The 27,444-nt window shown below is 43.6% G+C and overlaps 2 protein-coding genes across 2 annotated transcripts in view; one reads left to right on the top strand and one right to left on the bottom strand.

Annotated features, from left to right (window-relative positions):
* The window catches only part of BACH2 (BTB domain and CNC homolog 2), a gene marked incomplete at its 5' end in the record, with an annotated part of 43,446 nt that extends 32,809 nt beyond the window's left edge, over positions 1-10,637 (top strand). The window contains 2 exons of the mRNA XM_084203036.1: positions 5,531-5,737; positions 9,390-10,637. Coding sequence (XP_084059162.1) covers positions 5,531-5,737; positions 9,390-9,869 — 687 coding nt within the window. The 3' untranslated portion in view covers positions 9,870-10,637. The remainder of the gene's footprint in view (positions 1-5,530; positions 5,738-9,389) is intronic.
* An 8,060-nt stretch (positions 10,638-18,697) lies between these two features.
* On the bottom strand, positions 18,698-27,444 carry GJA10 (gap junction protein alpha 10; the record flags this gene model as incomplete). The annotated part of the gene is made up of 2 exons (XM_084201629.1): positions 18,698-18,747; positions 26,097-27,444. 2 exons carry the CDS (start codon positions 27,442-27,444, stop codon positions 18,698-18,700), a joined length of 1,398 nt encoding a protein of 465 aa, XP_084057755.1.

Genomic DNA, 27,444 nt, shown 5'->3' with positions numbered 1-27,444 from the left:
GAGGTGGAGTTTTTTCCAGAACTATTCCTATCTAGAGAGTTGCATTCAATGTCTCCTCATCTGTATTTCAAAAGAATTTCCCGCCTGGGTTAGTGACTCACTTTTCAAAGGAAGTTTTCCTAAAGGGAAAGCTAATGCAATTAGACCTTTGAGGATATTGTAGGTAAATAACTTCCAGCAAGAGTCCGAACCCCTCCATGTTAAGTGACAGGCAGCCATCCTTTCTCTGTTCATCTGCTGGTGCTTAGCAAAATACTGCAAGTCAGAGCCCCAGAAAAGAGGAGTAAACTAAAGCTGCTCTACCAGAAATCTACTGTAACTATGCTGAGTTACCTTATCTGAGACTGCTTCACTGCTTATCTTCCTGCTCAGTGAAGAATGTTACATAGAAAGAAGGGCAACCAAGAAAAATGCATGTGGAGGCTTTAACTTGCTGTGGTACGTGATATCTCCCCAGAATATGATCAGTCACCCCAGCTTTCCTGATTTTGCTAGGTTTGCAAATTTGAGAATGAGAAAAATTAGTCTCCAGATTGATTTCTGGTAGATGTATTCCTGACTAGGATGGCATCAGCAGAGCACTGGGAATTGTTTCTCAATGTCTGTTTAAATGGTGTCTTGTCAAACATTGGTGTTGTAAGATAAACTTCATGGAAGTTTTGTTTTCTTTCCTCTCTTCAGTAGGAATGGTCTCCATACTGGTAGCAAAGAATTGCTGGGTTACGACAACGCTGAGAGTTTGAAATTTCAGGGGGGTCCTTTTAAAACACTATATTATTTCTTGGAGCCCTACAACCAATTCTTTTAAACTCTGATCTGAAGACCTTGCAGGAGCTCTTGAAGGATTCCAGTTCTTGAGCTGCAAAAGCGACTCTTTCAGAGAAATCCTGTACTTTACCCCATCATTTCACTGCCTGATCTTCCATTCTTAAGTGCAGCTGTGGCTTCTGTCAGTGTTTCTGTGCTATCCCTGGTCTCAGAGAAGCCTGTTAAATGGCAGGAGTGTCATACTGTGGTGCCCTTTGAGGGGCTGGAAGCTGGGGGCACTGCAGGCAGTGAATGGCAAGAGGTCAGCCCAGCATTCCTAGTACCAGCAGTGTGTGGTCCGAATACAAGTCCAGATCATGGGCTAAAGGATGAGGATCCCACCCACCTCTCCTGATTACTGAGTTAAAGCACTCAGCCGTGGGATTAGCCTGGTTCTCCGCTTCTGTGAGGCAGGTAGCAAATCAAAAGGTTACCCAGGCTGCCCCCACAGCAGTGCCCTCTCAGGCAGCATTTGCTGACACACAGACCTCTCATGGCCCTCACAAGGTGAGGCTGGAGTGGACCCCACACCACTCTGGGGCCATCAGTTGTCTTGTGTCAGATGGAACACGCTGCAGTGGAGCCTGCTGATCTGAGTGACAATTTAGACCCTGTTTTGTTAACACAGTGGTAGATCTTCACTGCCTGGGCTCATCATTCCCCTTTTGCAGTCCTCTGCCATCTTGGTATAGTTGACACCTGGAAGAGGAGGTGTTTTGAAGGCTTTACCTGAGCCAGTAGACAGCAGGATGAGAAAATGCATCTTGGCTACCCCTGATACAAAGTAGGGCCCATTACTTTTGTGCTTCTTAGATAGCCTGAGTCCAGGTGAGATCAGGACAGGAATAGGCCCCTGGTCTGTAGGACCACAAGTGGTGCCTGAAATACCCTGTAGACAATTGAGCCCCTGTCACCCCTCAGCTCCTGTCCTGGAATGAATTTCTTCCTGAATGTCTGTGGAAGACAGACTTGCATGCCAAGGAAGATACTTGAAAACACAACATTAATTCCTTGGACTCTCTTGTGTGAAGCCAAGTATCCATTTCTGCTTTTAAAAAAATGGTATGAATATGATTGAGCCCCTGGGCTGGATTGCTTGGGTGGGTCCTGAGTGCCTTCCAAGGAATCAGCAAGTGTGAGTGTCAGAGGCTTTCAGGATTTGAAGGCACTAAGGCAGCAGGTTTTTTCCTTACAGCTCTGAAGCAACTGACCAACTGGTGCAGTGAGTTCCACCTTCCTATGCCCACTACATAATGGTTGCTTTTTCTTATGGATAATATATTTGTCCTTTGAGTTACTGTGATGTTAAAGTGGCACTTGGGAAGTTCATTGCCTTTAGTAACACTTGGCTAGGGTGAGATGATGTCTTAATTAAGATATAAAGAAAGAATGAAGAAGCTAAGGTTACTCATAACATAAAGAAATTCCCAAGAGTTATATTTTATGTTTTAATGGGAGTGAATACAGGTCCTCTGTTCTTTCCTTTATTCCAGGTAGAAAAGAGAGGGGGGAGCAGCAATGCTAACTGGTACAGTAGATGAGCAGAACAGCAGTAACTGGCATATGATCCAAGCTGGTACTGGCTAGTGAGGCTTGAAGAAATTAATTGGTTATATATGGGCCTTGCATGTGCTGAGTCAGTCACCAGCCCTGTCTGCCTACATCACTGCTCTGACTTAGCCTCTCAAAGCATTGACATTTACACTGCCATCCTCATGCTAATAAAAGGGGGGAAATGCCACAAAATCCTAACCAGGTTTCCTTTTTCCCCAGGGTGGATTGGCAGAGTTGGGGCAGTAGAGTCTGCAGTGGTGGTAAAAGGTGCCAGTTCATTTGTTGTGCGGTGGAAAGCAAGCTTGTGCTGCTGGTGTAAAAATGCAGGGAAAGAGTAATCGTGCTGATAAGAGAAGGTTTTGGAGCTCTGTGAGGTTAGCTCTGGCTGGAGTAACTCCTGGAAGGAGCAGGGATTCCACTTACATTTTTAATTTGAAATAGTTTGAACCAAAACCCATAGTAATTAGAAAGAAAACTTCACGAGAAAGCATACTGGTTGTGGTTTTCTTTCATATTTTAGAAAATATTGACTGTCTTTCTCAGACACCTCAGGTAAGTTTCTCTCACTTCCCATAGATCCTGTAAGATGCAGGATCTTTTCTGAATCTTAAGTCCACTCCTTCTGCAGCCAGAAGAACAGAGAAGCCACGCAGCATTGCCATCTGAAGGGAGCAGGACATTAGGTAGTCCCAGCCCATCATTTCAGGCAGCTCTGGGTGAGTCAGATGAATCCCACCCACTGCACAGTTGCAGGCTCTAGCAAAATGAGTCACCACTCTGTTATGATAAATAGCAGCTGAGAGCCTTGCCCTGTGCAGATGTAAAACACTTTAGCCTCTCACTGCAGCAACACCCCGGTGCAGTTATTCACTGTGTCCGTGCCAAAAGCTTGGTGGGTTGGTATTTTTTTTTTCAGTTGACAGCTGATTTCGAAGAGGGAGACAGGCAATAAAAATGCTGTGAATGGTGAAGGAAATGAGTCTGACTCACTTCCACTTTCCCTTTCACATTTTTAATCCTGTGCAGTGCTGCCTGTGACAGGAGTGGGATTATGCTGGGATTACTGATAGCAGTCTCTGATCTGCTGTGTAGATGATTTTATTTTCAAGCCCTTTTTTTAAATGAATCTTTTTTTATTTATTTTCCCATTTCCCTTCAGCAACTTCTACCTGACATATTTAAATTGCTTCTCTTTCATTCCCATTCCAGCTGCAAGCACGCTCTTTGCAAGTAAATATGTTTTGAAAGGGAGAGGTAGGGAGAAATAAAGTTAACATCGCTTTCCATTTTGGTCTTAGGAAAATAAAGAAAAACTGTGAACATGAAAGGGCTGGTTTTGCAGTGAAACTGTGGTGTCTTTCAGAGGAAAGCACTGCTCTGGCTGTTTTCATTTTCAGACCCTGGTAGAAGCTTGAGAAAAAAAGCAGGTGACGCAGTTTATGTTAACCATCCAAAGGCTCGGGAGGGGAAATCAAACAGGTTTCATGTCATTAACTGGCAGTCTGTAAACAAGGTAGTTCACATCCCTGTGCCTAAGGTCAGCCTTTGTGTGTACAAGCAAGAATTTGGGAGGGTTTGGGCAGTGTTTGGCATTCCTTGCTGCTTTAAATTGACCTGTCAAGTAGTGTGGTATGAAGCAGTGCCTGGACACATGGGGCAGAGGGGCATGAATGAACGTTTAGGGCATGAAGCCATCTGAAAGAATGTGGTAGGTGTTTGCACAGAACTTCACATACTCCAGGCTTGGCAGCACACAGAGCAGTGTTAGAAGGGTACAAGAAAACATCCAAGAACATCCCTAAACAAGGTGAGGAGCTGGTTATTGCAGATTCAGGTGCCTGGTGAGGCTCCATGACCATCAATGCCACTGCTGTGTGTTGGTGTACGTGTGTCCTCAGCAAACTGTTCTGCTTGAACAACTCAGCTCTCTGAAGAAGATAACTTACAGTCCATGTTGTTACTGTCTTTATTTCCAAATAATTATTAAGTGCACCATTTGAAGACAATGCATGTTTTAAATATCAAAGGAATGTTTTCAGCCCCTATCTTTTGTTTGGCTGGAGCAACTTACCTCCTTTGATAGCCTATGTGCAGAATAGTCTCCTTGTTCCAGAGGTTAGATTGTACCAAATAGGGACAGAAACGTAAATATTTACTGCCATCTTTTGGGCAGTGTGGGTATGACTCAAAAAAGAATGGGTCAGTGGAATTACTCTGCATCTCCTTCAGCTTTGTGAACTGACTCCTGTCTGACCACCAAATACAACAGGTGGCCAAAGAACATCAGTTCTTTAATAATTATCAGTCTGAGGCTCTGAGTGAAGCAAGGTTTCTAAAGGGGGGTGCTTACTTTTATTTGAGCAAGCTGATAGATTTTGGGCAAAAAAGCCTAAAAAGCTTTGAGCACATCCACCATTCTTCACCTTTCAACACAGTGTGTGTTCATTGCTTCAGACTGCTGGGAGCTTTGTGTTTTGCTCTGCTTTAATGCACAATTGCTAGGATTCTTGAAGTCAGACCCTGACCTTTTCAAGAAATACAATTTCAATGCTCTTTAGTCTGCAAGAATATTAGAGTGTCAACATATATAGGTTTATTTTTAAATGTATATATTTTAGCAGGATAGGATATGTTGCATCACACTCCTCTGACCCTTTCTTCTTACACAGTGTATTGCTCTGTTGAAATGCTGATTAGGTGACCTTTCCTAATTGCAGTACATTATTTTTCACCCACTTGAGGTGTCAGGTTGTATTTTTAACCTCATACTTAATCAAACTTTCAGTCCTGCAGTCTGAGCAGATATACATTTCCTGCTGTGGTAATAGCCCCTTCCTTGAAACTAGTTTGAATATGATAGCAGCAAGGTACTTCACTCTTTCCAAAAGGCCATGTCTCTTAGTGGACAGAACCTTCTTTTAATGCAATGAGATCATTTATTAAAGCTTTGTAGAAAGATGAAATTCATAGTGTTGCTGATTATCATCTTATCCTTACCATCTGGACCTCCACAGTGTGCCACAAGGGAAGAACTTGCTCAATGTAAAACTTGGTTTGTTGTTTATTGAGGGGGTGGCAGCAAAGATAATCGTCCTTCCGCTCACTGTTGTTCAGCTTGCACCGAGCAAGCAAAATATGACTCTTTGCTCTCGTCTTGTGTTTGTTTTAGGTGAAACTTCCTTTTCCTGTTGATCAAATCACAGATCTTCCAAGGAATGATTTCCAGATGATGATAAAGATGCACAAGCTAACCTCAGAGCAGCTCGAGTTCATCCACGATGTCCGCCGGCGCAGCAAGAACCGGATTGCAGCTCAGCGCTGCCGCAAGAGGAAACTGGACTGTATTCAGAACCTCGAATGTGAAATCCGCAAGTTGGTGAGTTCCGTGCCCTCGCCGCAGCCCGGCTCACCCTCACACTGCAGCCTGCAGGGCACCATCAGCAGTTCCAGCCCAGACTTCAGGGCGTTCAGCCGGTCTGTACACTGATGGGCAGAATGCGCAGCACTGCCGCCACATTTTAGTGTAAGGGAGTGAGGTGACTGGAGCGAGGCCAAGTGGCTGCTCAGAAAATTCCTCTCACTTTCAGTCATGGTATGGACATCTCAGGTGGAGTTTGTTGTGCTTCATTTTGCTTTGTTCTCTGCTCAAGCTGTAGGAAATATCGTGTGAAAGAGGCAGGGATCTGTCGGAAGAAGCTGAGTTACCATCACCTCACAAATGGCAGAAAGCCACATGACTCTGGGTTACTCACTTGCTGCCTGTGCCTGTCTGCTTCCTGTCTGTAACACTGACCTCACAAGCTGGTTGGGAGGCTTAAATCATCAAGGCTCGTGAAGCCTTCAGATGCTGTGCTGCTGAAGCCCTGGGGGGAAAAAAAAAAGAAAAATCAAAACATTGTTCAGAGTAGTGCTGCACTGATGCAAAACAAACAACACAACAAAGATAAACAAAATAGTGAGCAACTGCTTCCTGCACTGAGCATAATGCACAGTGTGTACAGGGTGAGTCAGAGGTTCTGCACAGTGAAAGAATGGATGGATCCTCATCAGGTTGTCAGAAGAAGCACGTCCAGCCTTAGCTGCACATGCCTGTCGCTCTGCACTGAGCTGGTGACAGGGAGGAGTTCCAGTCTCTCACTCTCCAGAGCCTCAGGAGCAGCACTCTGAGGGCTGGACTAGCAGCAGGGGGTGATTCAGCCTTATATCTGTAGCCTTCACTTGAAAATTATTTTTAGTTAATTGATTTCATGCCATCCTGTGACATTGATATTATTGTCTGATATGGTAAACTGTAGACAGACAAAATAAAAATTTTAAGTCCTCTCCCCAGCACAAACACGCATCTCAGGGGGATGAATGAAAGGTATAAGAATGGCCTTGTGGGTTTGATCCCTGCTCAGTTTAAGGAATCAAAAACCATTTGAGGTACAGGATTCTTCCCTGCACCCCCAAAAAAATTGATATTTCTATTTAGCAAAGGGGACTTGAATATGTGGCAATATGCAGTGAGTGAGCCAAGCAGGGAGGGCACCCCACTGGACCTGTTTGCAAACGGTGAAGGGCTGGTGGGTGAAGTGATGGCTGGATGCCTTTGCCTTCTTGGGCACAAGTGATCACAAAATGATGGAACTTTTGATTGCTGGAAAACTAAGTAAGAGGGTCAGCAGAACTGCCACCTTGGACTTCCAGAATGCAGACTTTGGTCTCTTTAGGGGACTGGTTGAGAAAATCCCTTAGGAAGCAGTACTGAAGGGCAGAGGAGTCCAGGAGGGCTGGACATTCTTCAAGAAGTAAATCTTGCAGGCACAAGAGCAGGTTGATCCCATGTGCCAAAATATGAGACACTGGAGAAGACCAGCATGGCTGAACAGAGAGCTTCAGCTGGAATTCAAGGAAAAAATTGAGTTTATTATCTTTGGAAGAAGGAGCAGCTACTCAGGAAGCCTACAAGCATATGCAGGGAGAAAATTAGGAGGGTAAAAGTCCAACTAGAACTTAATCAGGCTACTGCTCTAAATGACAATAAAAGATGTTTTTTTGAACAGAAAAGCAACAAAAGGAAGGCCAAGGAGAATATACATCCTTTCTTGAATGCAGTAAAAACATAGCAACAGAGAAGGAGGAAAAGGCTGAGGTACTTAATGCCTTCTTTGCCTCAGTCTTACTCAGTAGTAAGACTGGTTGCTCTCCGGGTATCCAGCCCCCTGAGCTGGAAGACAGGGACAGGGAAAAGAATGAACACACAACACATGACCACTGGAAATGCCTCTGTTTTCTTCTGTCCACTTTGTGATCTGCAGTTTCCAGTCTCATGAATTACGTAATGGTGCTGTGGTTTAAGGGTTTTTCACTTGGCTGGGTCTTTTTTATGAAAGACCCCTTTTCCCCCTGTAGTTACTGTAAATCACCCATCTTCTTGACACAGATGGTTTCACAGCAGACAGTGAGTGAAATGGTTGTATCCTCAGAGTTTGATAGGTAATTTTTTTTTGCCTTCTTTCTCTCACTCATTCATCTACCCACTCACATTCCCTTTTTTCCCTGCAAACTCGCAGCATATTCTCCTCCATAATTCATCATCTCAAGATGTACTTGAGCATCTGTTTATTTTTTTATTATTTTTATGCTTTCTTGATAGATTTATCAATATTTTAGCAGTTAGTTCTTTTCATGTGTACTGCTCTCTTTCACATTCACACAGCTGTATGCTTCCAGTGTGGGTTCTGGACCCAGGGCAATACTATCAGCTGTCAACAACCACCCATAGCTGGATTATCTGAGTTGTGGAGCTTTCACACCTCAGATGCTGAGACATCTTGGGTTTAGCAGTGTTACTAGGTGAGATACGTGGCTGCGCTGCTTTTGGGGCCAGCTCAGCTCTGGAAATAGTTCTGGGACTCTACAAAATCTCATCTTCTCTCTTGAGCTCTATGCCCACCTGCCTGAGACAGAAGGAGATGCAGCAGGACCATCCCAGTCAGTCTACACGGAGTCAACACCGTTTTATAGAGGTGAAACCCTAGGCTGGGTTCATAAAAATACCTGTATTAGATCAAGCTCAAACCATTAAGCACCAGAACATGAGAAAACAAGCCATGGTGCAGGCCACAGAGCACACAGATCCTCTCTTCTGAATAAACTCACCTCTCTCAGTGGTAACGAGCTCCAGGGGGTGCACCCAGCCTGAGTGGCCAACCTGACAGTTCAAGGGTGAACCAAACATCAGCAACTTATCCTCACTTCAGGAATTAACCTGTTTTCTTGCTGATTAGATAGGAAATGGCACTTTTCCCTCAAAATGTTTTGTTCAGAGTTCTTTTGTATCATCTGTCAGACAGCCTTAGTTTATAAAGGGAACAGTTCTGTGGGAATAACTTGGGCTTCTGTCCTCTTCCAGTTCAAATGTTTTTCTCCAGATGTTTCCCAAACTACTGTCCACACAGGCTGTGGTGGCGAAATACTTGATGTCTTTGTGACTTTTCCTCTGGCCATATGAGAACAGGTGTGACACATTGGTGTTCTTGGGTACTGCTGCATATGTATTGTATTTGCAAGGACCCTTGTGGCAGAGAGGAATGATGGAGCTGACTCCATGTTCTCAGAAGGCCAATTTATTATTTTATGATACTATATTATATTAAAGAATACTATACTAAACTATACTAAAGAATACAGAAAGGATACTTACACAATGCTGAAAAGATAATGATGAAAACTTGTGACTCTCTCCAGAGTCCTGACCCAGCTTGGCACTGATTGGCCAATGAGACAAAACAACTCATACCACAATCACCTGTGGGTAAACAACCTCCAAACACTTACCAGACGAGCAAAACACAGGAGAAGCAAATGCAATAAGAATTGTTTTCCTTTTTCTCTGAGGCTTCTCAGCTTCCCAGGAGAAAAATTCTGGGCGAAGGGGTTTTTCAGAGAATGTGCATGCCACACATTCAGAGAATGTGAATGCCCAAAGTGAGCAGGCAGTGGATGTCCCTTCCTTAATCTAAGATGCCTTCTTTCTTTTTCAGGTGTGTGAGAAAGAGAAGTTGCTCTCAGAAAGGAACCAGCTGAAAGCAAGCATGGGAGAATTGCTAGACAACTTCTCGTGTCTTTCCCAAGAAGTGTGTAGAGACATGCAGAGCCCGGAACAGATCCAAGCCCTCCACCGATACTGCCCCGTTCTCAGACCCATGGATCTACAGCCGGTCACCACCATCAGCCCCGCCCCAGCTGGTGTGGAGCAGAGCCTGGTGACCTCCCAGTGCGTCGGGGAGAGCATGCAGTGCTGCTCGGAGCAAGGCTCGGTGCAGCTGGGAGCGCCCTGGCTGCCCAACAACATCTCGGAAAATTGTTCGGCTGGCGCGGGATTGGATGGAGCCGACGCAGGTACTTACCCCGAGAGAGAGCTTCCACCAGAGCAGAGCAGCCAAACGGTCACGGTAGACTTCTGTCAGGAAATGACTGATAAATGTACAACAGATGAACAACCCAGGAAAGATTACACCTAGTGACTCGTAACCTTAACGTTACACCTGGTCAGGTGTTCTTCAGTCAGCCAGTGGCAGTGTTCATTTGTTGTCTAGAAGAACGTATTTGGTGCACACTACAGTGGTCTTAGCAGCAATACTGTTTTTAAGTATTCCCTCCTCTCTACAAGCAGGAGTTCTCTTCACAATGGTGCTATCCCTTGCTCAGGCAGGGAACGAAGCAGTGGCAACACTGTCTGTTTTTGTATGTTGATTTCAATCTTAACAGGGATGGACATAACACCTCTGAGGACCCAACCGCAGCTTTTTTCTCAGTGGCCCATGTCACAAAACCCTAACTCAGGAATTTCCTCTGAATGTTCAATTTTTCATTGAAGACAGCTTCTTTACACATCAAAGTTTTATAGCTAAACTGTACATATTATATATAATATATATAAAATATATATATCCATATGCAAGAGTCCCTGCATGCCTCAATTTTCTCATCCTACAAACTGGAAGCTTTCATTTCTATTGTACAAACAAGTTCCAACATTCCTTTTTGTCTTTGATGCTAGAACTAGTTTGGTAACTTGTTACACGATAATTTTTTCCTCAGTTCGCAGTTCAGCAATAGCATTCAATTTGTACTTATTTATAAAACTTTAATGTCGGAAACTTATTTGAGATTTTATTATAGACAATTTTTTTTGGCACAGCCATTTCGTGCCACTTGAGCAATGTGGAGTTATTTTATTTTCTTGCAGATACTGTACAGTAATGGTCAACTTTGCCACTTGCACTGAGTTTCTGGTCAAACCTCTTTTCATAAATGAAGTCATGACTTCAGAATAACTTGAGTATATGGTTTTCTTTGCTTTATGGCTTAAAGGAAATAGAAAATTTTTATCTAATAGACAAACACTCAGGAGCTCATTATGTAGTAAAAACAGTCTTGCCAAATACTGAATTCACTATACAATTTGTAAAGAGAATCTGCTTGAATTATTTTTATATGTAGACTTCTTTCTGTTTCACAAACCAAGTTTAAGTGCTGTTAATGATGCTTTTGGAGTCTTATAGGGGAAAGTATATTTCACTCTTTAGAGAAAAGTGTATTTGACAACTGGATCAATTCATCAAATGTTCCACGAAGTAAAGCAAACAGAGATCACGTCAATATACCTGGGGGCTTTTCCTCCAGCCCCACTCTGCATCCTTTACTCATGGAAGCAACTGCTGCTCCGGCTAGTCCCCAGAGCCTGACCTCAGCTGTCCTCAGACGTTACCTGTTCTCCCCACCAGACCCAAGTTGCAGAGGTGGGTCTGGTGAAGTCAGTGACCCTGCCTAGGTAGGCAGAGTTGCAGGATCACACCCCTAGTTGTTGACTTTGGCTTCCTTACGGAAGTCCAGCTAGCACTGTATCCTCTAAGAGCAAAACATACGTTTGCCAACACCCGATTTGGTCACGTACCCATCAAATTGTTGTGTTCCGGGATCCTCTCATCCTGCAGCATTGCCCTCAGCACAAACTACAGCTAAAAGAGCACTGTCTCGAAGGAGACTACTCAGTGAATTGGCTTAGTTGTAACTGTATTGGACTTGTATCTTAATGTTGACTCATGTTATGACTGTGTGAGACAGCAGCTTTCCAAGCATAACATCTGTATGTACAGTGTAGACAGAAGAACAACCTCCTAATGCTTTTTTTAATAATTATTACTATTCTAAGTGTACTGAGTTTTTATTTTGTGGTTCTTTGCCCTACGTGTGCCAGGTTGTGTGGCTTTATCGACGACAACTGTCATGTGCTTTATTGGCTGATATTGTTTGTTCTCGCTGAAAAAAAAATGACCAGCTGTTCACACCTGTTTAAAAAAAAAAAAAAAAGTGTGGGGAAGCAGCTTCTCAGAAGCACTAAGTGATAATGTGTTCTTCTGTGCTAACGTTTACACTAGAGGTGTGCGCTGGTGGTTTTTTGAGGCACTCAAGTAGATCAGCATCTTGAACCCTGGAGGAGGAATCAGCTCCCTCTCTCCACTTTCTTCCATCTTCAGACTGTGCTCATGGACTGTCGCCCACTTGCCACAAAGTCTTGCTTTTATCCTCCTCATGCAAACTATTGTAATTGTAGCCAAGCTACTGAGGAGGAACTGCATATAGCATGTGCCATGTTTGTTGAAAATACTTTTTTTCCCCGCATGTACAAAGAAAAACTAGTATATAATGTAGGAGAATATTTATGTTTAGGTATTAATCATTACTGTACAAAATCCTTACCTTTAAATGTTCAAAAATATACAAATGCCATAAACTCCTAGTTCAGACGGTTGAAAAAGGGGGAGGACTTGTCCTTTCTTTTTAAAAGAGCTTAACCTAAAAATATCTGAACCCCCTCCCAACCATCCTTTGCAGGTAACTTCACTGAGAAGCTCTTTGGTGGGGGGGTGGGATTTGATTTTCCTTTGAATTCGTTGACGTTGCAAAGCAGTTCTGTGCTTCGCAGAGAAGTTTTGTTTCTATGAGACCATGGTGAAAGCTAGAATTTAAAACTAAATGTGAATCACATTATAGAGTCATAGCTACTTGGGGGGGGGGGGGGGGCGGGGATTGGGGGCGGGTGGGAGGGAAGGGTCAACTGACACAGTATTTTAAAGATGTTTTTCTGTTGCCTTTTTTATTTTTAAGTGACCTCCTATATATATGAATAGATAGAATGTTTTATGAGTATAAAACCAAGTTTTAACTTGCTTCCTGACATGAAGATTTACTCTACTAACAACTCATGTGCAACTGGTACTCTTGACCTCATTCCAACGGTTTAAAAAACCCACCCACACAACCCATTGCGCTGCAGCTCTTAGGTTTGACCTGGCCTCATACTGGTGCTGGGTCCCTTGACTTCCTCTACCTTGGGAACTGATATTTAAAACCACTGCTCAAATAAGTGTCTCTTCCTCAACCTTTCTCTCGTCTCTCTCTTTCCCTCCCCTGCAAGCTTTTCTGGCTGTTTGATTTCATTCTTTCCCATTAGAAGTGGCTGATTTTGTGTCATTGCTTCCTATATTTACATGTATCATGGTTTTTCAGTGGGGTTTTTTTGGTGGTGGTGGTGGTTGTTTTTTGTTTCTATTTTGTTTTGAGTTTTTTTTGCTATTTGGAACCATGTGGCTTTCAAAGCAGTTACTGGGCTAACGTTTAAAGGAAGATACTGGGAGAATTAGTTTCAGACCTGGACGTCAGTTTACATACCCGACCGCTCTTGTCTCACGAGGTCAAACCAAATGGCCACAAAACATCATTGGAAAGAGCGAAAAGAAAATCTGACTGCAGAATTCTATGAGTTTGGCCAGTGGTCACTGTGATCTTAAGAATCTCTTTGCATTTGTCAAAGAGGATACATGCAGCATCTCTCCTGCTGGGCATTGCTTGGGAATGGCATGGTGAGACCCCATCCTCCCCGCTGAGCACTGCTCTGCTCCCATGGGCATGTGAGCCCTTGGAGCTCTGTCCAGTCTGTATCTAGTCCTCCTTTTCCTCTGCCATTGCTATACTTGTATTGCCAGGAAACCTCATTTCATTTAGGCTTGTTATGCTTTGTCAGGTGAGTACTACACTATATAATGTGTTTGTTTTCTCTGCGTTCTCTGGGGGTGCCTTGAACACAATTAAAGCTCATTGCAAGCTGATTCTGGAACAAAAAGGTAGTGAAAAAATAAATTAAAAAAAAAAAAGTGAAAACAAAACAGAAAACAAACAAAACAAAAGCAAAAGCGTTGGCTGTATTATCAGGAGATCCCAGTATTTATATCACTGACTTCCTAACGTGATGACTCAGGCGTCAAGAGTTTGATGCTGCAGTATAAAACTATTATTTTATATATTGTATAAGTAATTTATTAAATGTCTTTCTAAGGGTATATGCTGCTTTTAAGATGCACTATATTTTTGGATCTAATCCCTGTATTATTTTTTTTCCCAAGGAAGTAAAATGTGCTGCAAAAGCAAGCCACAGTGATTAGTATGCTAACTGCTACTTCTCTTTAAAAAGCAGAGTGGGAACGAGATACATAACTTTGCTAAGTGGATTAACTCCTGCCAGAGAAATGATTAATGCTGATACTGTGGTTGTTAATCTGGAGTGTGACACTTCATCATGTCTGTATCCTAAAGAGTGCTTAAATAGAAGTTAAAATGCCTAGATATATAGTTAGTTTTTTTAATATGTGACTTCATGACTGCCTAGTAAATAAAACAAATCTGCATGCTGGAATCACTATAATCCTGTAATAAAATGAAAACTGATCCGCTAGGAGAAAGCGTGGTGAAGCATTGCAATTCCAGAATCAACACCACATCCTCATTTGTGTCTTGTAATCCACTGCTGTGGTGGTGAAGACAGAGCAAGGGGTGCATTCAAAGAGTAGGAGACCCATAGTGAATTTTGCAGTGAGACAAAGTGGACATTCGCCCGTTTCCACAGGCTCATATTTTGCTCTACTTGACATCCTCTACCATTGCAACGAGGAGTGCTGCTTCCACCTTTTTCCTTGATCTGAGATGCTTTTGAAGGTGCCTCTGGGTGAATGTTGTAGCCCATGGCTACAGCATTTTAAAAGTCTCTATTTTAGGGCAGCCTTGAGATGTTTTAGCTCAGTATGAGCAGCGGCTTTGCATAAGGAGGGGATCTGCTAAGTATGGAATAGTTTTATTTTTATCAGAAGTGAGGTGAAACTCAAACTATTAACATAAAGAATTTCTGCTCTCTTCCTGTTAAAAATTTTCTCAACAGATTTTGACTTCATTTCAGTTTTGTCTCTGCCAACACAGTCCAAGTTAATTTTGCATCCATATATAGAATACATGTATGTATGTATGTATACATACATCTATAATTCTAGTCAGTGTGTGTTTGTGTATTTTCCTGTTTATAATACATATATGTATATTTATAATACTCCCTGGAGTATTTTATGACTCAGGCATCAGGTCTGATGCTGTAGAATACAATATATGTGTATATGCATATGTTCAAATACTGTGTGTATATTTAAAAAATCTATTGTTGGTGGTCTGTAGAATAATTATTCCCTTTATTCTCAAAATTTTAATGGCATTACTTGCAAAGATTAAATGTACAGTATTTTCCTACACTCCACCAAGATAGGTATTATTTATATCGAAGTCAATTATTGATGAGCATTTTAAGGTATCACATTAATAATATTGCCATTTTTGCAAACAAAATCACTTTTTGGCAGGAAGGAATGCTAAAAATATCTTTTTTATAAGCTTATTACCCCAACCAAACGACTGCTAAAATGCCAGTTAGATGGCTCCCGTTCTTGTGCAAACTTAAGTGACTGTGTGCAGAGCCCTTGCCATAACTGACAGTCACTGTGTGGTTCCTGCAGTGCCACTGTCGTCCCTTTTGGCTAATTAAGGGCATGCAGAAAGAAGCTAACATCCTAAAATAGAAACGGGAACTGGCAGTGTTTGATTTCATTGATTGCTTAGAAGCAGAGATGGTCCAGGCTACAAACCCAAATGACTCCCCCTGCTTTGGAGGGAGCCATGTGGGGGCTGCAGTGAATGGTGGGCTCATCCCTGCAGCCAGAGGTGCCCATGCTCTGGGATGTGGGCACAGGAGGGAGCAGCTGCCCCGTGCTGGGGTTGTGGCTGGCACCCCTGCCCAGGCTGCCCTGCAGCTGTGATGTACCCAAGAGAAACGTGCATGGTTTCAGTCCTGTTCTCACTGCTGCGCTTGCTCTGCCTGAAGCTCTCTGGATCCCTCAGAGCAGCAGGAATGATACTAAACACTTTGGTGACGTTCATTTCGTGGTTGTTTACTCAAAGTTGCGAGCATCACCTTTGATTTCAAGGGTGAGGATGTCCTAAGAGTTTGTTCCAGAACCAGTTGGTTACAAGTGCACCTCTTATATATGCCTTACAAACTTCAGAGGCCATATTCAAAACAGGGTTTTATCAGTGTATGCAAGGGGGTGCAACCCCTCTTCTCTTCCTCCCCAGGTCAAACAGTATGGACAGTTTTCACACATATCTACCTGTATAACCCTCTGTACCTCTCATAACTGGTCAATGACTGTAACAGGTTACATCAGGTGTTTTTTCTACATACTTTTTACACAAATTCTATGCGATTAATGTAACTTAATTCAATGCATCATTTTATTGTACTAGTTCTTAAGCTTGTCTTTATTTTTTTTTTCTAGGTGACTGTGGTTTCTTGTGATTTTTATTGTATAAATAAATGAGGTGGCTGTTGATGCTTACTCTCTGTTACTAAGAATTTTTACCTTTTTGGAAGAAAGCATTGCTATGAACTAATGAATTTAAAATGTCATTTACTCATTGTAAATACAGTATTGTGCAAAAAAACAAAAAAGAAAAAAAACCACCCAACCCTTTTCATTCATTTGAATTGCTAGTGTTAACTGAATTTTGTCTAGACACCATTTCTGTTGATGAAATAAAGACATATCATTATGTATTGTAAATGGTCTCATCGTGACTCTGAAATGGACGTTGCGGGGCTCGGTTAACACGCGGGTGGCGGGTGAGATGCAGGAGGCTGGGTTGGGAGCGGTTGTTGCTGCCAGGTGAATCTCTGGACTAATGAAGAGACTTCTACTCACGTGGTCCCACTGCTAATTCACTAGCAGTCTTTGATCCAAGTTACCTTTGATCTGCAGGAACAGCCCAGGGTGTTCCGTTGCAAACATGAAATAAGATTTTTTGGAAGATCAAATAAGCTGTATCTATACTCGTTCCCCTAGTGCATGACTTAAGGCAATTCTGCTCAGTCTTTGTTTTGGTCTTCAAAAATGCCAGTGTACTTGTTGGAAGGTAAGGGAAGAGGCTGAGGTTTTTTTCCCTTAAAGGGAAAACCTGAGAGAAAACAGAGAGGTTTGTGTAGAAACAAAACATAGCTAAAAAATCTCTGTAATATTCCCTCCTGAAAGAGGAAACTTGTGCCATGGACCATTAGCAGGAAGGCCAGAAAGGAAAGAAGAAATTACAACAGCTTTAGATGCTATTTACCACAAGCAGGACATGGGGTCCCATGGAGAGGTGTTTGTGCAGTGGGAGTCCCACATCTGCCACCTCTCTCCTTGTGTCAGATGCCAGCTGGGAGCCTGCTCAGCAGCTTGGCAGGAGGAGACCCAGGGAGGGGGGAATGGCGTGACCAGTTGTCCTGCCCTGGCCCACTGGGATGACACTCTGTGGCATGGGGAGGAGGTCAGGCTGCTAGAGGGAGATCCCCAGGCTTTTTTATCACCAGACAGAAGACCATCAATCGTGTTCCCTTGGTCACCAACCTCAGCATCTTCCTGTTGAGCATATATTAAGGTTTCCCTCCCCATCAAATCTGTCAGAAGATGCATCCACCACGTCTATGCAGCCTGGCAGCAGACAGAGTACATTAGCAAAGCTGTTTCTCCATCCCTCAGTTGTTGCTGGCATTTAATGGCCACCATTTCAAGTATTTCTTTTCTTTTCTTTTCTTTTCTTTTCTTTTTTCTTTTCTTTTCTTTTCTTTTCTTTTCTTTTCTTTTCTTTTCTTTTCTTTTCTTTTCTTTTCTTTGCCTTAAAATAGTGAATAAATGCACAGGCAAATTGTCAATGAGTTACTAGTGAGGCAGAATATGAATGTAAATCATGTGCTCTTGAGAAAAACCAAAACCCTACAATCTTTATGCTTGAGTTATTTTCCTGCAGTCCTGCTTTCTGCTAGCCTTGCCTTAGAGAAGTCAAGTCATGGAGGATTTTTATGCATAGGGAAATCTGCATAGCAAACAAACTTGTTCCAAGCATCATTCCCTCCCGAGATGACAGCAAATGTGAACTGTGACAAGTAAAAGCAGTTTTAAGTATGTGGCCAGAAACAGGATCAGGGACAGTCAGAAGAAGGTGCTTTATTTTCCAGGTGCACCAGTGGAAGAGCTGCTTTCTTGGGCTGCTCCCCTTGTCTGCATACAACTCAGAAAGCCAGCCCTCTGGAGCTAGGCTGTACTAGCAAACTGAAATGAGCTCTTTTTGGCTTTGCTTGTCTTTTGGTTCTTCTGTATGAATTAATGAGACTATGAAGCAAATAAGATTTTTGTGACCACAATGTGATCTTCTCAAACAGCAAACTGGAAAGTATAGATGTTTTGCACTTAAAGTAAATTGTCTAATATCACTTAGTTTCAATTTTGAATCCAAAAGCATTAGCTATGAGGAGGCGACATTAGCATGGAAAGGCTCTATCAGAGTTTGAGGATTGCATTAACACAGGCAGAAAAGCTGCAGATATTCCTCAGCTGTTTTTTTCCCTCTTTAATTTTCTGTCCTTTCAGATTCCATGTGTGTTTCCTCTGTTTTTTTATTCATCAGCTGCTGAAGTCTGGAGAGATAGAGGCCACATGGCCTTCCAGGTTGCTTTCAAATCAAACTATTCCTTTCTTGTCGGTGCCTTGGGTCTTAGGCTGCCTTGAAGTTCTGTGGATCAGGCTGGTTTCTGATATGAACATCACTAGCATGCACAACAAGTTGTACATCCCAAAACGCTCCCCAAAGACACAAGGCTGTTTCTGCACTGGCAGCACACGCTGACAAGATCCAGCTCAGTCTACGTGATAGAAATCTTGAGTTGCAGAGTGAGCTACCCAGCAACACCAGCAGTCAGAGCACAGCACAGCTGGGATTGGCATGAAATGGAGGAACGAAGTGTTGGCTTTTTAAAACTGTATTAGCAATTTAGCATTACAGCGGTGGGACAGGGGAACATGACGACAGAAAAATCTGCTATTCATCTCTCTGCTGAAGGCAGTTTGTGCTCAGTCCCTTAGTTTATTTCTTCTCCTTAGAATGTCCTTACTTTTTCATGATGGATGATAGTTCTAGGAGCATGCTCTGAAAGATAACAAGAGAAAGAAAGCACGAAACTGAATTGGCTTAAAGGAGAAAAATAAATGCTATCATTGTAATTAACCCCAGCACATACATCGTTAAGGGAATCTGGTGTTTAGCTGACAACATACTTACCTTGTAGGGCTTTGTTCAATGCTAATGGCAGGGTGGGAAGAGGGGAAACACCTTGATTTTAAACCAAAATAAATACATGAATGCATTGGTGTGACCAGCAGGTTGAAGGAGGTGATTCTCTCTCTCTGCTCAGCTCCTCTGAGACCTCACCTGGAGTGTTGCATCCAGCCCTGGGACCCCAATATAAGAATGCCATGGACCTGCTGGAGCAAGTCCAGAGGAGGGCCATGAGGATGGTCAGAGGGGCTGGGACACCTGTCCTGTGAAGACAGGCTGAGTTAGGGTTGTTCAGCCTGGAGAAGAGACAGCTTCAGGGAGACCTTATAGCACCTTCCAGTACCTCCAGAGGGCTTACAGCAAAGCTGTAGAGGCACTGTTAGCAAGGGCATGTAGTGAGAGGACAAAGGGTAATGGCTTTGAACTGAGAGTAGGTTTAAATTAGGTACTGGGAAGAAATTCTTTACTGTGAGGGTGATGAGGCACTGGAGCAGGTTGCCCTGAGATATTGTGGATGCACCATCCCTGCAAGTGTTCAGGTTGGATGTGACTTTGAGCAACGTGGTTTAGTGGGAGCAATGGGCACCCATCCCTGCCCATGGGTGTGGGAGTTGGAACTAGATGATCTTTAAGGTCCTTTTAAACCCAAATCATTCTGATTCTATAATTCCGTGATTTAGTAATTTGTTTGAAATCAGTGAACCCACCCTAGTAGCTCTTCCTGTACATAGTAAGGGGGTTTGTATATTTTTGAATTCTTTAAAACCTTACAAAAATGGACTCAATTAAATAAGTTCCACTTTCTAAAATCCAGCTTATTTGTTTTTTGCTGCACAGATCCTCTGAGGGGCTCATTACCATTCAACTGCTGCTGACACCCAAAGTTTATCTGTGTTTGTGCAAGTGGTGAAGGGTTACCTTTGGGTGGTGAGGCAGCTTTTGCAGGAAAACTGGTATATTTGCTGTCATCACCACAAATTTCTTCTGAGTGCTCCAGGGCAGAATAAAATACAAGTACTGTGGGATTTATTTATTTTTTTAAAGAGGTGTTTACACTGAAAAACTGTACAAAACCAGCATACTCACCAGCAGGTGTAAATGTGAATACCTTTAAGGAGTCTCAAAAATCCTAGAGGAACACAAGGGCTTTGCCAGTTCCTTACCCTACCTGCAGATTTTCCTGGTGGAGCTCAGCTGTATAAATAACTCCTCCATGGTTATCAGGTTTGTTATTTCAATGTACATTCACTCTTATCAAGCTGTTGCAGCCCCAGAAGGAAGAGCAGGTGAGCAGCTAGCTAAATGAGTGAGTATTTATTCCTTACACGATGTTGAAAGGCTGAGTAAACATGCCCTGTTCTGAAGAAGATGGCAAGCACTCATGCTGAACAGCGGCTTTCTCTTCCCTATCCTGCCCACTATGGAGTGTTTTCCCAGTGGGTAAGAGGCTCAAAGCTGAATAGAGAATTGAGAAGCAGGAAAAAATTGAACAGCATGGAGGAATAAAAGAGCAAGGCAATGAAGGAAACCAAACCTAGTGAATTGTAAAATTTTCACAACTTTGACAGAACTAGGATTTCAGCCCTAGAGACTTTCTTCTCTGCAAAAGAATAAAATCAGCAGCCCCATCTCACACTAATTCTGCAATCTGAGAGTATCAGTGTCACCATCTGCTTCATTGTTAATTTTATTCCCTTCATTCACCATCAGAAGGGGGTCTTGCTTTTAAAGATACATTGGTTACTTTGTAGCCAAAAATACAGACTTACTAAAATGTCACTGTGAAAGCACAGGACACTCTGGAGGAGAGGATGAGGAAGATGCAGCACTTCTTGAAAAACAAATGTCTACAGTGCCTAAAATGCCTAAGATTTCTTTATGAAAGTCTTGATGTAGTAATTTTAGTTGTTCTGATCATTATACATCTTCTAATGATTTCTAATGTTGTTTTTTGATTTAGGAATTTATCATGGCTTCATGAGGAAACACAAACACTAGATAATGTCAAGAACCCCCTCTTCTTGGAGTACCCTTGGGTGCTCTAGAAAGACCACGAGCACAGTAGAGCACATAACCTCTTAATACAGGTTTAGGCATGGGTTGCAGATATAATTTGTTCCAAGTCATCTGAAAGTTGGTGCCTTTGTGAAGAGAGTTGCCAATCTAGTGTAAATACTCCCAATCCCAGTTAATCAAATTAAAACTCCTAGGTTTTAGAGCACACCATAGAATTCTTTAGAAAACTATCATATAAGTAGAAAACAAAAAGAGCTGATGCTGGACATCCTGCTCAGGTGGCATGGAACTGGAATCCTCTGCTTTAGAAGGGCAGGAAACGCAGCTAGCAAAGACTTCAAATGCAGCTAGCAATGAAGTACCAGACAGCCTCCAGAATTTCTGTAGAAATTATTGCATTCAGCTATTGAACTGGGAAGACATTGTGACACTCTGAAGGTGGAAAGTCAGCCTGTGGTCATCTCAGCTGAGCTTTCTGGTCATTCTGCAATCACTCCCTGGTTTGCAGAAAATGGGTAAGGAGGAAGACTGCTTGATTCTGGCCAACGGTGCCTTCGGAAGTAAAGCTGCCATCTTCTCTAATTGTTCATTTGGAGAGCTCAGATCTGCTTTTCATGCCCTCAGAGATAAGAAGAGAGTTATTCAATGGTCCTAATGGTTTGACATAGTCTTGCCTGTGGATGCTGTGAGACAAGACCCCTCAGTGCAATGCTCCAAGAGCCAGGTGCCTATTCTAGGCTGTAATTCCTGGCCCTGCCTATTTTCAAGAGAGCACAAGTTGTTTCTGTACTTGTTATAAACTGATCTGTGACTGCATCAGTCAAATCTTATCAGTCAATCTTATCAGGCTTAAGCATGTATTTTATCCACCAGTCAAGACCCTGACTGGTGCAAGTTATGAGGTCTTTTTCTCAGAGTATAATTCATGTGCAGAGTCCTATGGACAGCAGCATAATTCCTACACACCTTTGTGGGTCCACCTCCTGGTTATGATCTATGATTATGGATATACTAAATTCAGTGAAGCTTTTCCCACTCTCACTTTTGTGTGTGAAAAGCTGACATTTAAGGCCTGCTTCACCTAATGGAGTCTGGCAGCCTGGACCATGCAGAAGATGCCCTTTTGCTCCATAGCTGTATCTCCCCTTAAATAAAAGTTAAAATGTGGTGAGAGATGCAAGCCTTAGGGCAGAACTTTGTGTGTGCCCACAATATCTCCAAGAAGATAAAATACTGTTTATTCTTTAAGATGTATCCTCTAAGTGAACCTTGGAAATTATTAGCTTGGAGATAGTTATCAATGAAGAAATTGTTTTCTGTCACTTCAAAGCATGCTGACTGTGGTCCTCAGGACCAAAGTTTTGGAGACGTGCAGATAGCCTGACTTCAGCTGTACAGCATTGTTGGATTCCCCTGTCAGTGTAGAGGTTTGTAACATTATATTCAGATCAGCTCATCTGTATAGTCAGCAATGCTCTTGTCATTGTGTTTAGGCGGAATGAAATCAGTTGGAAATAACCCTCATGTCATGCATTGACTCTCCACCTTTGCTTTGTTATGTGCTTGAAGGTCCAGTTTTGGGGATCTGTCTTCAGAATCTAATAAACCTAAAGCTTGACCAGCAGTAGCTCAAAAAAAGGTATTTTTTTTCCCAATGAATCTTTAGTCAAATAAGTTTTTTAGATTTTCTGTCTCTCTCACTTTGGCTTCTTGGTCTGAATAACGATTAACTTTGGATAATGCCATATGAAAGAAATTGAAAGGAACATGAAGAGTGAGTGGCTTGAATGTAAAACTAAACAGCTGAAATGTAAATATTTTGTCAGGGGTTTGTGCTGCAGTTGGATGTGAAATGACAAAATGGCTCATCATCTCCACCAATTTCAGGTAAGGAAGTTTTAAATAGCCTTCTAGTTTGTGGCCAAACATGGTTGGCCTGTATAAATCCTACCAATGGGAAGAGCATTTCTTCTCTTTTAGATATAGAGCTGGTCTGATTTGAGCTGAAGTCTGGAAAAGCTGAGGAATCCTGATAACCAAGCATGCATTTTGTAATCAATATCCTACTGTGCTGTTTCATAGGGGCTTTCAGTGAAGAATTGAATGCATTCTCTCCTAAGGGTCCAAAATAACCTTTCCTCCAAAGAGGAAGGCCTAAGACAAATTTCCTGTTCTCTTTGAGAGATGCAGTTTTGTAGTTATGAAAAAAATCCCGTCATATGACCCAGCCAATGACTATCCAACACCTGGTCTTCATAGTTTGATCCACAGGGTCCAATACATAAGGAGCAGTAACTTTTAACACATTTATTTGTCCCTAATGATTATTATTTGCTTGTTAGAGATTCAGTTTTGGTGTGGAAATGGCATTGGTAATACTGGTCAGAAAACAAGCTCATCACTGTTCGAAGATCAAGCATCCATAAACCGTACCCTTAGACTTGCTCGGTGCTTTCAGTGCCACAACTCACAGAGTGCAGCTGACTTGTCTGAAGACTCTTGCAGTATCAGATAGGATGGATTTTGTGTAACTTTGAGGGTTTCTTTCAGCTAGGAAGAAAACGATGGCATTTGTGGGCAGCTGCAGTTGCCCTGCTGTCTTAGCACAGAACATGGGTATGTGTTTGGTCGGAGGCTGCTAGAATGGTTATTGAGCTGTAGAAAGTGGTCTTTTCAATGTTGATACTCCTCTCTCATTGAACCTAATACAAAGAATGCTACTGAAAAATTCTGGCAGAATGGTGTGGATGAGAGGGAAGAATAAAAAACTTGAAGCAGTATGGAACTAAAGATGATAGTTTGGGAAATTTATCAAAGAAAATTGAAGAACAGCGTAAATTCTTCTCTTAGGCTACCCAGTTTAGATTAGTAAAATCCAGGTTAGAACAGATTATATTTTGGCTGTTTAAAGTATTTTTGTTCATGTGGATTCACTGTTAAGCTAAGTATCTGTTCTTTCTCTGCATTAGTGTTGCAAGTCACTGTTAATCACGGATAGCAGGAGGCAATGTTTTTGTATGCTTCATTTGGATTTTTTTTTTAATATAGCTACTTTTAAGTACTTTTGTGGGTTTTTTTTTTAAATATGATCAATAGATTTATAATCTAACCATACATATTTTTCTTTTATCTAAACATTTCCTCTCCTATGAAGAAAGGCTGAGAAAGTTGGGATTGTTCAGCCTGGAGAAGGCTCCAAGGTGATCTAATAGTGGCCTTCCAGTAAGTAAAAGGGAGCCGGCAAGAGAGCTGGAGAGGAACTGTTAGCAAGGGCATGTAGTGATGGGACAAGGGGGAAGGGCTTTAAACAGAAAGAGAGTAAGTTCAGTAGGAAGAAATTCTTTACTGTGAGGGTGGTGAGGTGCTGGAACTGGTTGCCCAGAGAAGTTGTGAATGCCCCATCCCTGGAAGTGTTCAAGGCCAGGCTTGATGGGACTTTGGGCAACCTGGTCTAGTGAAAGGTGTCCCTTGACTGGGTGAGGGTTGGACCTAGATGATCTTTAAGATCCCTTCCAACCCAAATAATTCTGTGATTCTATCATTATTACGCAATTATCATCTTCTGGAAACCAATATTAAAAAAAATCAAACCAATGCTGAGTGCCTTTGACCAGATTGAATAGTTAATATAGGAAGTGAAGAATACAGTCTAGAAGAGTATTTAAATTTTAATGCCCAGGTTCAACACATTTATGATGCACCAGGATATTTGTGTACTGAAATCGGTATTCCTAAAAATGCTGCAGCAGTGCCAGAATAAAGTGCATTTGCCAAAACCTTGCCTCAGTTGTATTAAGAAGTACCTGTACTTTTAAATATTGCATGCTGTAAGCAGGAAGCACCAGGTAGCATACCTACATCAGTCACATTTTAAAATGCTAGCACAAGTCCTATACATAATGATCTCCAAAGACAGCATGCTGGGAAAGTTTTACTTTCAAGAGTAATGACATTGTTTTGCAAACTGACTATATTTCTCAGAAGGTCTCCCCTGGAAGGTAGAATCATTGTCATTACACAAGAAAAGCTGCCAAGCAACTTCTGTGAGTTCTCAAGAGACTGCTACTGAAATTCTGCCTTGCTTTGAATAACTTTCTGCATTCACCTTTTTAAAGAGCCTTCTATCTGAGTATCAAAAGCCAGCAGATCAACAGATGAGCCTCTAGGCCCTCTCCCTGTATTAGAAAGATTGAAGGGGAAAGTGGTTAAATTGCACCTAAGTGACAATTTAACATGGCTTATGCTGACTGGCTTACTGTAGGAACTGTAACCCCATGGAAACTGGAACTCACAAACAATTTTTGGATGAGCAGTGTAAGGGAGCCTTGTGTTTCTTACCAGAAAAGATTTGAAGTTTGTTGGCTTTGTTTGTTTTGTATATAGGGGGAAAAAAGGGGAGGGGGGCTATTTAGGAAGAGTGAGGAAAAATAATTGAACAGAATCTATGATTTTGAGCATTGTGTGAAGTAATCTTGTTTATTACATGCCCTGTAAAAAGGTATTTATGGGCTTGCTACAGCAAGTGATTGTAAAGGAGCCTCTATGCTCTCAAAGAACCAAACCTGTGATCTGAGGCCACCAGAACTCAGACCTCTTTTAAGAAAGCCTTGTTGACTCTTGAATACGAGCACTATATCTAGCCAACATTATGACTGTAAGCAAGCCTAGAGCATGCGGCCAAAGAAAAGGAGGAGCTGCTGAAAAAGCAATTCTGTAGTCATTGGCTCTGGCATTGCAATTATTTGGTGGGGGTTTTCAGACGTAGATCTTTTGATTTATTCATTGAACAATTATTCGACTTGGAGGTCACCTCTGAGACAAACCTGAAACCGAGAGAAGTTGTGTCATTGAACTCAATGCATTCTTGGCTTCTCTTTCTTACACTGGCTGGAGCTGAAGAAGTTTTCCCTGGGACAATCCTCGTCGAGTGGGTTGGGATGATGGAATGAGTATAAAGAAGCTGGGATTCGGTGACTTAGAGCTCCTCGGGACTCAGTGATTCCCCGGTATTCCTGCTTTCACGGCAGAAGGAGGCCGAGCGTTTGGGAGCTTGGCTTTGTCCGGGGAGCCGCGAGGGGCTGGGGCTGTGCTGGAAGTCCTGCCCGAGCCGTTCTGCCCCCTGGCTCGCCCCCTCCTCCCCAGGGCCGGCACAGGGTGCCCAGGGCCCCCGCCGCCCCCCTCCCGCGGGCTGTCCCGGGCGCTACTTGCCATGGACACGCGGCGTCCCGAGGCGGCGGGCGGAGGGCTGGGCGCGCCCTCCTCGCGGCGCTTCCCCTCCGAGCCGGAGCCGGAGCCGGAGCCGGGGCCGGGGCCGGAGCCGCCGCGGGAGGCGGTGCTCTCGCTGTCGCTGCCCGCCCGGCTCCCGGTGAGGACGCGGGAGAGGAAGCTGGATTTGCGGGTGCCGGGGCAGTGCCCGCTGTCCGGGGAGTCGCCGCGCTCCTCATCCAGATCCCGGCAGGCGCTCACCCGGCTCTGCCTGCGGGGCGCCCGGCGAGCGGCGGTGGCCGCCCCCGCCGCCCCCGCCCCGCCGCCCGCCGGGGCGGCCCGCGGCGCCTCCTCGCTGCTGGAGGAGGGCGGCTGGTGCTGTCCGTGGTGCCGGCGGCGCGGCGGCGGCGTTCCCCGGAGCTGCCCGCGGTGCTGCCGGGCCGGCGGCGGCGCGGGGGCGCCGGGCGCGGGCGGCGGCGGCGGGAGCGGCGCGGGCGCGGGGCGCGGCGGGGACGCGTTGCTGGTCAGGCAGGGCGGCGGAGGCACCACCGAGCTCTTCTTGGAGTTGTACGCGCTGGGGTCCTCCTCGGACGGGCCCGCCGGCCACAGCGGCTGCCCGCACAGGCTCTTCTGGATCTTCTTGATGCCCAGGTGGGCGATTTCGAGGATGTTGAGGAATAGCGAGACGGCGGCGATGCTGTTCATGAAAACCATAAAGATGGTCTTCTCTGTGGGTCGGGACACAAAACAATCCACCGTGTTAGGGCAAGGGGGGCGAGTGCATTTGTAAAGGGGAGACATGCGAAACCCGTATAAAAGATACTGACCTATCATAAAGCCCACTTCGACCACCGAGCGGGTCAGGATATGTATGACATAGGTGCGCAGCAGGGACCCTCTCAAGGGTGCCTTATTCACTTTCTTCTGTTCCTCCAGCTTGCGCAGTTCTCTCTCCACTCTCCTGTGTTCCTCGAGCATGGGCTCCAGGTCCTCGAGCTGAGCCCGCAGGTGGGCTTTCCTGTTCTGTCGCTCTTTCTCCAGTGCCCTTAACCTGTAGAGCGCGTGGCCCATGTACACTAAGGATGGGGAGGAGACAAATATGATCTGCAGCACCCAGTATCTGATCAAAGAAATGGGGAAGGCTTTGTCGTAGCAGATATTGTTGCAGCCAGGTTGCTCTGTGTTGCAGATGAACTCGGATTGCTCGTCATCCCAGACATCTTCAGCAGCCACTCCCAGCACCAGCATCCGGAATATGAACAGGATTGTGAGCCAGATTTTGCCAACTATGGTGGAGTGGATGTGCACTTCTTCAAGAATGCTGCCCAACAAGTTCCAGTCCCCCAT

The sequence above is a fragment of the Fringilla coelebs genome (assembly GCF_963513975.1).
Source record: "Fringilla coelebs genome assembly, chromosome: 3".
Lineage (NCBI taxonomy): Eukaryota > Metazoa > Chordata > Aves > Passeriformes > Fringillidae > Fringilla > Fringilla coelebs.
Note: the sequence above shows the minus strand (reverse complement) of the source record. Positions and strands in the feature narration are given on the sequence as shown.